Source organism: Argentina silus (assembly GCF_951799395.1).
Source record: "Argentina silus genome assembly, chromosome: 11".
Taxonomy (NCBI): domain Eukaryota; kingdom Metazoa; phylum Chordata; class Actinopteri; order Argentiniformes; family Argentinidae; genus Argentina; species Argentina silus.
In genome coordinates this window covers 20,176,411-20,191,604 of record NC_139665.1, presented here as the reverse complement: position 1 = coordinate 20,191,604, position 15,194 = coordinate 20,176,411, and the positions used below count along the sequence as shown (strand labels likewise).

General features: G+C 47.2%; 1 protein-coding gene across 1 annotated transcript in view; it reads left to right on the top strand.

Moving 5' to 3' along the window:
* The window catches only part of csmd2 (CUB and Sushi multiple domains 2), a gene marked incomplete at both ends in the record, with an annotated part of 212,746 nt that overhangs the window by 162,156 nt on the left and 35,396 nt on the right, over window positions 1-15,194 (top strand). Inside the window, 11 exons of the mRNA XM_083680039.1 lie at window positions 23-119; window positions 1,641-1,745; window positions 2,060-2,178; window positions 3,096-3,165; window positions 4,824-4,940; window positions 5,274-5,483; window positions 7,278-7,466; window positions 10,600-10,777; window positions 13,286-13,431; window positions 13,535-13,615; window positions 14,479-14,592. Of these exons, the coding sequence (XP_083536165.1) occupies window positions 23-119; window positions 1,641-1,745; window positions 2,060-2,178; window positions 3,096-3,165; window positions 4,824-4,940; window positions 5,274-5,483; window positions 7,278-7,466; window positions 10,600-10,777; window positions 13,286-13,431; window positions 13,535-13,615; window positions 14,479-14,592 (1,426 nt within the window). The remainder of the gene's footprint in view (window positions 1-22; window positions 120-1,640; window positions 1,746-2,059; window positions 2,179-3,095; window positions 3,166-4,823; window positions 4,941-5,273; window positions 5,484-7,277; window positions 7,467-10,599; window positions 10,778-13,285; window positions 13,432-13,534; window positions 13,616-14,478; window positions 14,593-15,194) is intronic.

Sequence of the window (15,194 nt, the reverse complement as noted above, 5' to 3'; positions counted from 1 at the left end):
TGCCTACCTTCCGCCCTCTCAGATCCAGGTCATCAGCTTTGTGACGGAGCAGAACTGGGACTCCCTGGAGGTGTTTGACGGAGGAGACAACACTGACACCATGCTGGGCAGCTTCTCAGGTGTGTGTGTGTATGTGTGTGCGTGTGCATGTGTCCATGTGCATGTGCGTGTGCGTGTGCGTGTGCGTGTATGTGTATGGTCGTTTTTTGAAGATGGTGGCTGATTTATATAGTGTAGGCTGAGGAGAAGTACTGAAAGGATATCAATGACTTTTAAACCACCGAGCTATCGACTGTAGAGACACTCAGTACCTCAGCCCTGCCAGTCGACTACCTGTGAGAAATTCATTAACCGCTTTTCGACAGTGGTACCAGTGCGTGCCAAAGCTTACTAGCCCCCAGCTAGTGCTTCAGGCCTGGTGCTTCGAGCCTAGTGAACAACCCTGTTTGAATTTCCACCGCTGGGCTTTCTAGTCCTGCCCTGTATGTGATCTGCAGTTTGAAGGTGGTGAATTAAATGGAGACAACAGGTCAAATCCTCTGGTTTGCCAACAGGTTCTGATAGCGTAAGCACTTAGTGTAACATTTGAGTTGTAAGCTATTTAGTTTGAGCGCCATTCAAATCAATTTGATTGTTTAGTTACAGGGAGCTATGCTTGCCACCCACCAAGTCTGTTAGCCAACTACAGGACTTGGAGGATAAGAATACCCCACCCTCGCTCTGAACCGCGCCCCTAGCCCCATTTGGCCACATCTAGCCCCATTTACCCAAGGGGGTAGAGGAGGCTATAAGTCTTGAGTTTTAAGCTCTAAATATGTCCAGGGTAAGCACAGTTGAGGCCTGGGAGTGACTGTGGAAAAGCAATTTGCTTTGGCACGCATTGGCACGCACTGGCATGCACAGCGTAAGCCCCTTTCCCTGTGGAAAACTGGCTATTGTGACCCGTTAGCCTGTGTAAAGATTGTTCATTAAGCAAATGGAAGCTTGACCTAAAGTGTGGTGCTGGAGCAATGTTCAGTGAAGCTCTAAGTAGGTAGCAGCAGGTGGGGCAGACGAGGGAATATTCAGTAAATAGCTCAACCTGATAAATCCCCTCAGTAAGCACTGTGTGCATTTAGTAAAAGGTTAGCCTTCTTTGTTTGGAGATCAAGGGAAGCCTTTGTTTATTGTCTGTGGGTTTTCCCCCTTTCTCATATTATGTTAGGGAAAACACAAAGAACAACACAATAGAGAATTTCCATTTGTCTCATTTTGGAATGGGACCAAGCCTAAATGTTGCATGTGCCCTGAAGAAAGAGAGAAGAGTAAGAAATGCCAGAAGAACAAATCTCTGTGGTACTACGACAACAACTCAACGTGACAACAAACCATGGGGGTGTGACCTTCGCAGTGCGGACTTCCTACAGTCCCCAGGAAGTCCTAGCCTTGGACTTCCCGTGACCTCCTATGACAAAATAGTTCCTGCTCTAATACCATTATACATGAAATGCAGTTCCATGCCTCCGTCATTCTCATCCATGAAGAGGAACTAGGTTCATGTTAGTCTGTGTGTTGAACTCATGCCAGCACTGTTGTTGTCATTGTCAGACACATCAATAAAGCTGTCAATATCAAACTGTGCCATTGCCCTTTTCTCACAGGGACGACGGTCCCTGCTCTGTTGAACAGCACCTCCAACCAGCTCTACCTACACTTCTTCTCTGACATCAGTGTGTCTGCCGCTGGATTCCGCCTGGAGTACAAGAGTAAGAACCGCAAGACCATATTTAGGCTGGAATGATCTCTCCTTCCACATAACCACTTTCTCATACACTCTCTCATACACTCCTGTTATTCTCTGTTCACCTGTCTCTTTCTCCATCTCTGTCTTAGCCTCCCCACTCTCTCTCTCTCTCAATGTCTCTCTCTCTCTCTCTCTGTCTCTCTCGATGTCTCTCTCTCTCTCTCTCTCTCTCTCTCTCTCTCTCTGTCTCTCTCAATGTCTCTCTCTCTCTCCCCTCCGTAACTCCCTGTCGTTCATTCTCTTTCCCTCCTTGCTCCCTCTCTCCCTCTCTCTCAGCGGTGTCTCTGACCAGCTGTCCTGAGCCAATGGTCCCTATGAATGGGATCAAGGTGGGGGAGCGTCTGCAGATGAACAACGTGGTCTCGTTCCAATGTGAACCAGGCTACACCTTACAGGTAACACTCCACACACACTCTGTTAACGATGAAGATGATGAAGATGGTGATGATGATTATGATCATGATAATGGTGATGATGATGATGATGATTGTGATGATGATGAAGATGATGACGAGGATGATGACCATGACAATGGTGAGGAGGAGGAGGAGGAAGAGGAGGATGATGATGACCATGATGATGATTATGATAATGGTGATGAGGATGTTGATGATGATGATGATGATGATGATGATCATGAAGATGATGACAAGGATGATGACCATGATAATAGTGATGAGGAGGCAGAGGAGGAGGAGGAGGATGATGACCACGATTATGATAATGTTGATGACGAGGATGATGACCATGATAATGGTGATGAGGAGGACGAGGAGGAGGATGATGATGATGATGACGATGATGATGGTGATAAATGAGTTAACACTGAAAGTAGTTTTCCTACTTCTAAGTATGTCTAATCCTATGGGCAGACATGAGACATCCTTTGTCTGCCACCAGTCCTGTTCATTATAGAGACCTACTACAGGGCTTCAGAAAGTACAGTCCGTCTGAAGTCTGTTGAACACTTATTTTAGGAGCGCATTGATCAATCCGTAAAATCCTCTGTTCTCTTCCTGCCTGCCTCTCTCTCTCGCTCTGTGATCGTTTGATATCCCTGTGATGCTGTCACCGAATTGTTCCGTGTCTCTGTGAACTCCAGATGGGGTAACAATAGAACAGAGCCATGAGAACTCGCAGCGAGAGAGATAGCAGGTTCAAAGACTCAGGCGACAGAGTGACAATAGAGGGAGCTAATGAATTGATTGCTTCTCCTTTGTGTGTGTGTGTGTGTGTGTGTGTGTGTGTGTGTGTGCGTGTGTGTGTATATGTATATGTGCATGTGTGTGTGTGCCTGTGTGTCCTTTTCTAGGGGAACTCTCACATATCCTGCATGCCAGGAACCGTCAGGCGCTGGAACTACCCACCTCCTCTCTGCATTGGTAAAAACATTATTCTTTCGCTCGCTTTCCCCTTCTCTCTCTCTCTCTCTCTCTCTCTCTCTCTCTCTCTCTCTCTCTCTTCTCTCTCTCTCTCCCGCCCATGCCCAAGGTAACAGGCCTCGTTCAGTGACAGCTGATTATTCCACACATTATACAGGCGTCTCATGCCAAAGTCCCTGTAGACACATCGCAGCGCTCCCCACGTCCTTCCCTCCTGCCTTCCAATTGAAACAGGAAGTGATTACCATATAGGTGACAGCCATTCATTTTTTGCTGCGCCTCTCCAAGACGGTTTTGTGCAGCAAGCCCGCTGCTTAGTGTACGTCACAACGCTTTGGACTGCCATGGAAACATTTTAGAGAGATGTAAACAAGACTACAGGGCTACAGACAACAAGGAAAAGTAGTGTGTGTGTGCGTGTGTGTGTGTGTGTGTGTGTGTGTGTGTGTGTGTGTGTGTGTGTGTGTGTGTGTGTGTGTGTGTGTGTGTGTGTGTGTGTGTGTGTGTGTGCGTGTGTGTGTGCGTGTGTGTGTGTGTGTGTGTGTGCGCGTGTGTGTGTGTGTGTGCGTGTGTGTGTGTGTGTGTGCGTGAGAAATATAGATATGTCTCTGTGACCCATGCCTTTCATCTGCATGCCCAGAAGCCTGTGAGAGAGTCTGTGACAAACGCGTTCCACTTATTGGAACGACATACTATCGCCTAATTAGTTCTATCTGAGGCCGTGATTGGTGGAAGTCTCGGGGAGATTCATGGCTTTTACAAGGATCAGCAGTTTCCTGATTACCCTCTGCTTTTCTGCTGGCAGAGACCACCACTTAACCCTTCATGCCCCCTTTATGGCAAGCTAATGGTCATGCTCTAATTCTCTCTCTCTAATTATCTCTCTCTCTCTCTCTCCCTCCCCCTTCCCTTCTCTCTCTCTCTCTCTCTCCCTCCCCCTTCCCTTCTCTCTCTCTCTCTCTCTCTCTCTCTCTCTCTCTCTCTCGTGTTCACTTGCACACATGCACACACACACACGCACACACACACACATGCGCACACACACACTTTATATATATTGCCTCTTATCGCTCTCTTGCTTTCTCTCTCTCCCTCCCTTTGAGCCCTATCCATGGGCTTCAATCAAAGTGACATTTGAATCAATCAGCGGCTTAAGCACAAAGAAGCAGAGAGGTCGGGGGATAGAGAGGATGAGAGGGTGGAGGGCAGAGAGGTGTCTTTTTTTAAAATATGTGAACAGGAGGAGTTTAGGCTACAAAGGTGCTCATGAGTCCTTTGATAGCACTGAACGCTGAATTCAAAGTGCTGACAGGCATTCCCCATGATATACATCATGTGTACGGCTGGTTTGCTAGCTAGCCAGCTAACTTACTGAAGGCTAATCAAATCTCCACTTTTGTTTTTGGTCGCTCGTGGGCAGTCAATGAGAAACACATGCTGTTGTAAACACATGCTGGTGCTAAGGGTTGGGTTAAACACTGGAAAGAAAACACCCGGTTTTGCTTGCATTATATTTGAAACCATTGCACAAAACTGCACATTCCATTTCACCCCAGGCATGACCCCTAGCCCTAGACACAAACTACCTGTCTAACTAGTTCACCTGCCTTTGAGGTGAACTTCCCCAAATGAAATGTCTACGTTCCCCCTCTGCCCAGCCCAATGTGGAGGCATCAGGGAAGACATGGAGGGCATGATCCTCAGCCCTGGTTTCCCTGGCAACTACCCTAGCAACAGTGACTGCACCTGGAGAATCTACCTGCCTGTTGGATACGGTGAGAGGCCTCATTCACTGCCATGTTGTGGTTACTCTCCACAATAGCAATAAAGCAGATGCGTAGCAGATATGCAGCACATACGTATGATGTTGTAACACTGTCATATCTGTAATTGTGGATGTAGTAGTAGCCGTAGTCCTACTTTATGAGTAACACATCATTTCTGTGTATTTGAGTCAGTGGCTATAGTGACAATAGTTTTAGATCTGCTAACAGGTTACTTGGGTGAATAATTGTTCCGTAGTTGAACCCGAACCAGAAGTCTTACTCTTCCTCTGTGCCCCCCCCCCATCCCCCCCCCCCCCCCTAACCCCCCCCTCCCCCTCCAAGGAGCCCATGTTCAGTTCCTCAATTTCTCCACCGAGGCCAACCATGACTTTCTGGAGATTCGCAACGGACCCTTGGACACCAGCACCGTGATTGGTCGATTCAGTGGCCAGGACGTCCCGACCTCTCTCCTCACCACCTCCCATGAGACTACGGTGTACTACCACAGCGACCACTCCCAGAACAAGCCGGGCTTCAAATTTGAGTACCAGGGTAAGGATTTGAAACAACTGACTGGTTCATAATGCTGGATGAGAGAGAGAGTAAATACCAGTACTTAAATACCAATACTTTATCAGGCAGATGAAGTAGTTTTTTACACAATGTAATCACGGATATTTCTCTACATTAACTTTATCAGAGATTGGCTATTTATGGCTGAATCATAAATTGTCTGATGAAGGTGGTGAGACCGAAACGTCATGTTTTTAAATGTTTTTACATTGAGAGAATGTCAACCCTCTTCTATGAACATAAATCATAAATTGTCAAATGATAAATCACCGTCTTGGGCTCTTGCCATGATTTGTCTTAAGATTAAATAGCGTTAGATCAGCAGGACTTCACTGCAGACTGATCTTGTATGCGTGTGATGCCATAAAGTTTCACATTGACTGAATTACTCATACTGATTCTATATATGAAGCTAATCAACCCAGAGACTGTAAAAATCTACAGGTCTATAAATCTCGATATAAAAAGCAGAGTTGATCACTTATGAGTTCTCTCCCCATCCCTGATGTAAAGGGTTGTTTGCTTTTGGAAAGCTCTGCTCCATATCTGTACCCCAGAATAGGAAAAACTCCCTCATCTGCAAGGCAACAGAACAAAAGGTGCTCAAGTTTATATTGTGATTCAATGAACGAGCCAGCAAATTGAAAGGTACTATCTGCATTTACATAATTATGTGTACATTAGCATATAAATCAAGCATTATATTTGGAAATGCCCCCCTTTTTGCAGCGCTTGCATGACTTATCTTTCACAAAGGATGCTCTGATCCATAGAAATCAATTTCTTTAGTCATATTTATATCCCGGGCCTTCAAGGCTCACTGCCTGCTCGCTTTTGTATCCACGAGAAATGGAGAATAATTTACCCAGAGTTCTGATGACTGCATCAAACTCCGCTAGCAGAAGTTGAGCATGCCGCTGGCACTTCTGGTTGTTGTAAAAGTTTTCTCCAAGAACACCTTTACGGCTGACGAGCATCTTAAAGAGAGGGAGGGTGGAAGAGAGAAAGGGGGGAGAGAGAGAGAGACGGAGGTAAAATAAAGACATGGAAGTCATATCACGCAGCAGATCACGCAGCAGATGTCTGGAAGAGTGTTCAGTATTCAGACATCCAGATGAATTAGTTCCAGCCTCCCAGAGATGTTGTGTGGGTGCCCAGGATTTCTGGAATCCAGCAGAGAGGAGGAAACTGAGAACAGCAGGTGTCCATTCTGTGTCTACCGCAGTGTTCACCCATGGAGTCCTGACTTAGAAACAATTACACGAGTCTCAGACTGTGCTTTTTCTATTATCTGTGTGTTCATAGCACATGTAGCACTTTTTGTTGTGGTTTTTGGTCAACCTATAACCCACCAGTACACCCACACAGTCACATGAAGTAACAGACATGTTGTTAGACAGCTGTGTTGAAACCAGTAATTATCACTAGATGCAAATGAGTGTCATTATCGAGACACTATTATTGAGATTTTATTATTGTAAATAAAAGTACATATCACAAATGTGTTATGATCCGTATACAAAAGCCACAAAGCAAAAAATATAATTTGCCCATAATATAATTTGTCCACAAACTAACACCTCTTGTTTTATATTTTATAATGCTTTATAATCTCCTCTTCTATAGTGATTTGAATTACAAAAAAAAAAAAACATAAAACAAACCATAAAACAAAGAACGCAGAAGTCACTGAATCAATGTGAATTATGTCTTTCATTGTCCTCAGGTATTGGTTGACAGGTATCTCCCCCCCCCCCCCCCCCTCTTTTCCAGCCTATGAGCTTCAAGAGTGTCCGGACCCTGAACCTTTTCACTTCGGAGTAGTGGTGGGGGCTGGCTACAATGTGGGCCAGTCCATTTCGTTTGAATGCCACCCTGGGTACCAGCTAATGGGACATTCCATCCTGACGTGCGAGCACGGAACCACACGGAATTGGGACCGACCTTTCCCCCGCTGTGAAGGTACCGAATGACACGCCATCTTATGATGTAACATGTTTGTTGATTTGTTTGTCTACCTGTTATCTCATCGATTTGGTTGTTCATCTTAAGGTTTATACCTTAAACCTTATAACCTTGACGTTATAAGATTTATATACACAGAGATCCCAGAGGGCCACGTCCTCCCACTTCTGGACATGATCAAAATCAAAGAAAACACTTCCTGTTTAGTCTCAAGTGAACGGTTGCGTCATCATTCCGCGAGGCCAAATGCGTAGGTGGAGATTAGCTGTTATGAATAATGCAAAATTCATTTGCATTAGCATTTGCCAGTGCGAGATTGTGGAGCTCCTCAAAGCCATCGATACCAAACCCAAGGAGAAAGGGAGAAAAAGAACAGAAGAAATAAAGAGAATAGAAAAAAGTAATGGGTGCTCTCTCTTATGTCTCGCCCTTGACCCGTCTTCTCACGCTCTCTCTGTCAATTATTCAATAACACTGGTGAAATTACAGACTGGTAGAGGTGATGGCCATGACACGGGTCCTTTGATGGGTTTGTTGGGAGATTGATGAGGTGCGTGGGATAGGTGGAGAGAGAGCCAGAAACATAGGAGGATGAGAATCTTTCACACCTATTGGGAGTGTGTTAAGGCTTAGAGTTTTCTCTCTCTCTATTTCTCTATTGTGTGTGTGTGTGTGTGTGCGTGTGTGTGTGTGTGTGTGTGTGGCTGGAGGGTGGAAGATAACCAGTGATTAATGGTACACATGACAAGGGTGAGTCATACACTGTATGTGTTTGTACGCACATATTGTGTGTTGGTGGCGCTGTGTGTGGGTGTGCGTGTGTGGGTGTGCGCGTATTGGTGTGTGTGTGTGTGTCCGCGTGTTGTTCCATTTATGTGCGTCTGTGCTCCACATCCAATTGAGAATAGAGAAATCAGCCCACTGCTTTTCTGAAGCTGTCTGACTGTGAGTGTAATTGAATTGGCTTTAATGCAGACGCCTGGTGTGAGAAAATGATACAGCAGGAGATAAAAAAATGAAAGGAGCTCATTCTTAATGGACTAAATGCACCTGCAGACCAGAGAATCTGACTGAGTTTGACATTTGACTTGGCGTAGACATGTAGAAAATGTCGATATTAATTTGTGTTTCCAAAATCCGAATTAAAGTGCGCACCATGTAGCTTACATTCTTGCATTACAAAATGAGTCATGTTTTTTAGTTTTTTTTTCCCCCCAGACTTATTACAGGGATTTGATAACTTGACTTGCTTTGGTTGAATAAGGCCAGGAGTTATATTCACGTTGGTGTTTTTGTGCTAGTTTGTGGTGTTGTTGATTGGTGGCAGCTACTAGTGCCTTTACACCTGTTGTCGGCCCCAGTACCTGACAGCCCCCCCCCCCCCCCCCCCCGCCCCCGCCACGCAGCAGGTGTTTACACTCCTCCGCCAGCCCTTACAGGACACTCATTCTGCTAACAGGCCGGGCACAAGGGTCCTCTCTCACTCTGCCATTTGCATAGATTTCCTCTCCTTAGTGTGAGACGAGGATCGATCTTCAATCCTTCGCTTCCACTCTACCTTCCTCTCTATAACCTCCAACTATTTTATCCATCCCTTCTACCCTCCTGTCCTCCCCCACGTTGCTCCACCCAAACTCTGGCATTGATCCTCTTACGCTGTCCTACATTCCCACATTACCCTCTACTCCCCCCCCCCCCCCCCCCCCCCCCGTCTCTTGTCTCCCCACCCTGTTCTCTTCCTGCTTCCTGCATGTTGTCCGTTGCCAGTGAGTCGGCCGTCAAAAAGCAGACAAGAGCTCCAATGCCCGGCCTTCTCACCTGCTCCTCTGTCATGATTCACCCCCCCAAACAGACACATAGACGCGCAAGCACGCACGCACGCACACACGCACGCACACACGCACAGTGGCCAATCGATGGCGTCAACGCACGCCACGCCTCCATAGTGCGGGCAGGTTTTAATCAATGGGCCTGATCGATAGCTCATTTTGGTGAGGCGACAGGAGAGGGCCACTCACCACGACAGGGATTAACACCACCAGAGGGAAAGGCCGACACAGACACACAGACTGGCAGTCAGGCAGGCAGACAGACACACAGACAAATACACAGACAGACAGACAGATGAACACAGACAGACAGACACACCGACAGGCAGACTGACAGACGAACACAGAGAGACTGACAGACTGACAGACCGACAGACTGACCGACAGACTGACCGACAGACTGACCGACAGACCGACTGACTGATCGACTGACCGACCGACTGACCGACCAACTGACCGACCGACAGACTGAACAACAGACTGACAGACAGAGATCGAAAAAACAACATAGACAACAAGATAGATCCAAGAGGGAAAAGCCAAAGATGAGATACATACTTTGAGCTGAGGGGATGAGCCTGGGTCCCACAGCAGTCCCAGAGTGTTCCTCGAAGATAAATGCCTTGGGTTATATAAGCTGGCTGGACCACTGTGATTATTCCTCCCCAGGTCTCCAGGCGGGCTTAGGGGGTATGCTTAAGATGTGTGTGCAGAAGCAGTCAGTCAGTCGGTGGGAGGGACAGGGACTAAACAGCCCAGAGCAGGCTCTCTGTCTGGGGACAGCTCTCGAGAGTTGGGAGTGTGTGACGACTGGCACCATGGGGTCTGATTTTACATGAGAGTCTCATTGTTACCCAGCTCTTGTCCTTTACAGCTCAGGAAGACACCCCCCCCCCCCCCCCCCCCCCCGCCTCCCCTCCCCACTAGCCCCCCAGTCTAGCCCACCCTAACCACTCGCCTCCTCCGACCCACAATCCCCCCCCCCCCGCCCCACTCCTCCCCCACTGGGATGGGGTTGTGGCTTTATCTTTCCTGAACACTCCATCCGAGTCCTTGCGCACTAACAGGCTTTCTTGGTTAATCTTTAGCCCTGACAAACTCTCGAGCACCAGGGAAAAAAGGGATGGGGAGAGCGAGAGAGACAGAACAGGGAGAAGAGAACCCCCCTTTTTTCCCCCGGTATCATGCTTTTGTACGGTTTTATTCATGCCTTCTGTTATTTACTAATCTCCTCTCTCTCACTCTCTCTCTCTCTCTCTCTCTCTCTCTCTCTCTCTCTCTATCTATCTCTCCACCCTTAGTGCCCTGTGGAGGGAACATCACATCGGACAATGGGACTGTCTTTTCCCCGGGGTATCCAGAGGAATACCCCAGCTCAGCTGACTGTACGTGGCTTATCACGGTGGCCCCTGGCCTGGGCATTAGACTCAACTTTACCCTGCTGCAGGTCCATGGGCCTCATGACTTCATCACGGTCTGGTGAGTATGTCTGTTCCTCAGAAAGAAATATGTCATCCAATGGGTCAAAAATGTCAATCAAGAAAATGTGGAATACCTAGAACCCATGTGTTGTTTTGGTATTTTGGTAATGATCTAGGCCTATACACAAGTATCACAGGAACAAATGTACAGTATGTTGTTCAGAAAACCCGTTAATGGAGTCATTCTGATCTGGACAAGATGCTGACGACCCTCCAATCACTCTTATTCTCCAATACCAGCATCTACTCTTCTGTGTCATCATTTCCATCACTTCTTCATAACCCTCCTCCAGTCCTCTTATCCTTTTTTTTTCCTACCTCTTCCAATCTCTTCCAACCCATTGTATCCCATTTCTTCTCCACAGCAAAGTCAGCCTCCATCTTCTTTTCTGTTGCTTTTTTTCCTCTTTTTTCTCTCTTTTCTCGTTTGCAGGTGAGAGAGTCAAGGTTCAGTTCACTGGATAATCTGCTCTGCTCCTCTCATCCCTTCTCCCCTGGTCTCTCTCCTCTCTTTCAATCTCTTGGTCTTTATGTTTCTATGCATCTCATGTTCTTTCATGCGATGTTCCCAGTATGGTGCGGTCCCCGCTTTTGTACCCCGTAGTTATCAGCTGTTTCGGAGTACCAAGGTACCACAGATGAACAACTGTTCTATCCCTCACTTGCTCTCCTTTCCCTTCACTCTTTCTCTCTCCCTCCTTCCCACCCTAGTCACCCACAACTCTCTTTCACCTCCCACTCTCTCACTGCCTCCACCCTCCACCCTCTCTCACTGCCTCCACCCTCCACCCTCTCTCACTGCCTCCACCTTCTCTCACTGCCTCCACCCTCTCTCACTGCCTCCACCCTCTCTCACTGCCTCCACCCTCCACCCTCTCTCACTGCCTCCACCTTCTCTCACTGCCTCCACCCTCCACCCCTCTCTCACTGCCTCCACCCTCCACCCTCTCTCTCTTCCTCCACCCTCCACCCTTTCTCACTGCCTCCACCCTCCACCCTCTCTCACTGCCTCCACCCTCTCTCACTGCCTCCACCCTCTCTCACTGCCTCCACCCTCCACCCTCTCTCACTGCCTCCACCCTCCACCCTCTCTCACTGCCTCCACCCTCTCTCACTGCCTCCACCCTCCACCCTCTCTCACTGCCTCCACCCTCCACCCTCTCTCACTGCCTCCACCCTCCACCCTCTCTCTCTTCCTCCACCCTCCACCCTCTCTCACTGCCTCCACCCTCCCACTCTCTTCTTTTTCCTTTTCCTCTTTCTATTTCCATTTCTCTATGACCCCATGAAAAACTGAGCATTCAAATGGCATTTTGGCCTTTTTTTTTGTCCGATTACTTATGACTGGAATGTTCAATGATAATCCGAGCATGTGCCGTCTGACCTCAGGCCGAGGGGACAGGCAGGGAGGGAGTGTGTATAAACCTGCCTTTCCTAACTGTATTCATGGGCAAGGGTGGGGATTTAGCATACTTGGTGGTTGCCAGTCTCAGTTGATCCCGCTCACTGAGACAGGCTCTAAAGGTCTCACAGCGAATGGGTGTCTGAGTGTCAGCCCAACCTGGCAACCTGACGACAGCCTGCATGGTCCAAACCCTGCATTCAGTACGAAAATCATACACCAATGCTGACTTAGTAAATATTGATATTACATGACTCCCACGAGTTCACAAAAACTGTCCACCTCTCCCAAAGTTAAACCTGGCACTGCTCTGCCAGGGGAAGGAGTCAACACAGCTTATATTTTTTGTTTTTGCTTTTGTTGTATCTCCGCTCCATCTGTAGACTTTCTGCATTTTTTCCTGCTGTGCTGCTCGTTCCAGACCAGCTCTTTTGGATCCAACATGGCGGGTATTCTGTTCCCCAATTCCAGTTAACACCGCTGCCACTGAGTCAGGGAAAAAAAAAGGGGGGGGGGGGGGGCGTAAAGGCAGCTTGGCCACAGTACTGTAAATCAGCGGTCCCCCAGCCAGCCGTTTCCAGAGCTGGTTGTAATCTTGGTTGCCCACTCTGACAGCCAAAGACAGATGGTTTTTAAGCTGAATGGCTGTGGTAGGAGTATGGGAGCTGGCTAAAGCGCCCATGCAACACACAGGGAGTGCCAAGGCAGGGGCATTGCTTCCAGGGCCACTCCCATTGGAAGGCATTATAAACTCCGATTGGTATCCAGACCTGCCATTTGCAGATTATCTGTAATTGTATCCTGTTTTAGACGTAATGGATCAGAGCACAAAGGGGCAATAGAATTTGGAATTGAATATGGAGTGTAAGCACTTAAGGACTACTCTTGTTGAACTGTCGGAAACAGATGAACATAAACAGGCATCTTATTGTTGGTCTGTGAGTTTGAACTGAGATCTTAGAGAACTGAGAAGGCTCACTCCCCAGGGTCAGATCCAGAATGAGACTAGGCAGACCAAGTTGTTTGTACTGTAGAAATCTGTAGAAAGAGTATATCTTCCTTTCTTCTAACATCTTTGACTTGAATGTCCTTTCACCCCCTCAGGGACGGGCCACAGGAGACTGCCAGGAAGCTGGGCGTGTTCACTGACGGCGAGCCCAACGAACCGCCCAGCAGCACGTCCAATCAGGTCTTAGTACGTTTCCGTAGCAACACGGAAAAAGGTGGACTTTTCCGAATCAACTACCAAGGTTTGCATTTCTCTCATCTTCTATCATATACATTTTGTGAGTGCTTATAGTGACAGATAAGTGAGTGTATCGAAAATCATGTTTTTGAATCTGTCCTCTTCAGCATACAGACTGCAGTTTTGCCTGCCTCCTGCTATCATCCCCAATGCAGAGATCCTGATGGCTAGCAAGGAGTTTAAAATTGGTAAGTGGGTAATATATACACACATACACCGGCATGTAACTCCCGCTGTTCATTTTGTGAAGGATGGTGGCCCTTGCTCATGGAAGCAGAACATTTTGAGCAGATAGTCCTACTGCCAGTTCATTTTCAGGCTTGGGCAGCTCTCATTAATAATGTGCCTAGAATAGGAGAGCAAGCTACACACTTGTATTGCTTCTACACACACACACACACACACACACACACACACACACACACACACACACACACACACACACACACACACACACACAGATTCACACACACACACACACACACACACCAAAACACACACACACACACACACACACACACACACACACACACACACACACACACACACATCCCATAGTTTGCTGTGAGGAGTAAAGGCTCCCCTGCTACAATGACTACACATCCCATAGGGCCATGGTGCAGTGCTGATTCACAGCCAAACTGCAGTACCCAGGGGGCCTTAGGCAAAGCAACAATGAATAATGAAGAACCTAGTATAGAGCCAGATGAATTCAGAGCAGGTGCTCTCATCGCATGTGGAAGACAGCCCAGATGAATTTGCCATATCTGCTTATTTGCATTCCTCTGTATATAGTGATTAGTCACTGACAGAAATGGAAAGACATTTCATCTAGTCGCCTTAGGATTTATGCCATTTTGTCTATTTTGTCTTCCTCTCAGTTTCTTACATACTGTAAACAAACCAAGTACAAGCTTTAGTTTCTAATCCTCTCTATTTGTTTTTACCTCTCTCTCACTCTCTCTCTCTCTCTCACTCTCTCTCTCTCGCTCTCTCTCTCTCTCTCTCTCTCTCTCTCTCTCTCTCTCTCTCTCTCTCTCTCTCTCTCCAGGTGACATTGTGCGTTACAGGTGCCTGCCTGGCTACTTACTGAGTGGAAACAACATCCTGACCTGTCGCCTGGGGACCCACCTGGAATTTGAGGGGCCTCCACCTTCCTGTGAGGGTAAGCTGGCCCTCCCTGTTGTGACCTTTAAGAGCTTAAGAAAAAAAAAAACACTTCACCCTGTGTGTAACAAAATAGCTTCCCGCCATATTTATGGTGTTTTTCAAGAGCTGGTATAATGGTATGATGTATGATTCGCTTGAGTTTTAATAATCTATTTTCAGAGAGGTTAGAGGTGACTTGTATCATGTCGGTTTAATTATTGACTTGTGGGCTTGTTTTTGCATTAATGCCCATTCCCTTGGGTCTGGTTGTTGTCTGTTTTCAAAGATTCAGCTGGCACATCTCTTTGCTGTTGTTGCTATTCTCCCAGGAGGTTCGGAGAGATTGTTGAGGCGTTATACATGCTGTGGAATCCGCCTCCCTAGGGACTCACTCTGGGCTTGGACACAAACACACACACACACACACACACACACACACACACACACACACAGAATCTCTCTCTCTCTCTCTCTCGTGTTTCAATTTATTCCTTACGTGGATGACGATGATGTCCTAAATGAGTAGGTGAATAAAATGCTATTTATTGACCCTGAATAAAGGGAGATTTTAATAAAGGGGATCACACACACACACACACACACACACACACACACACA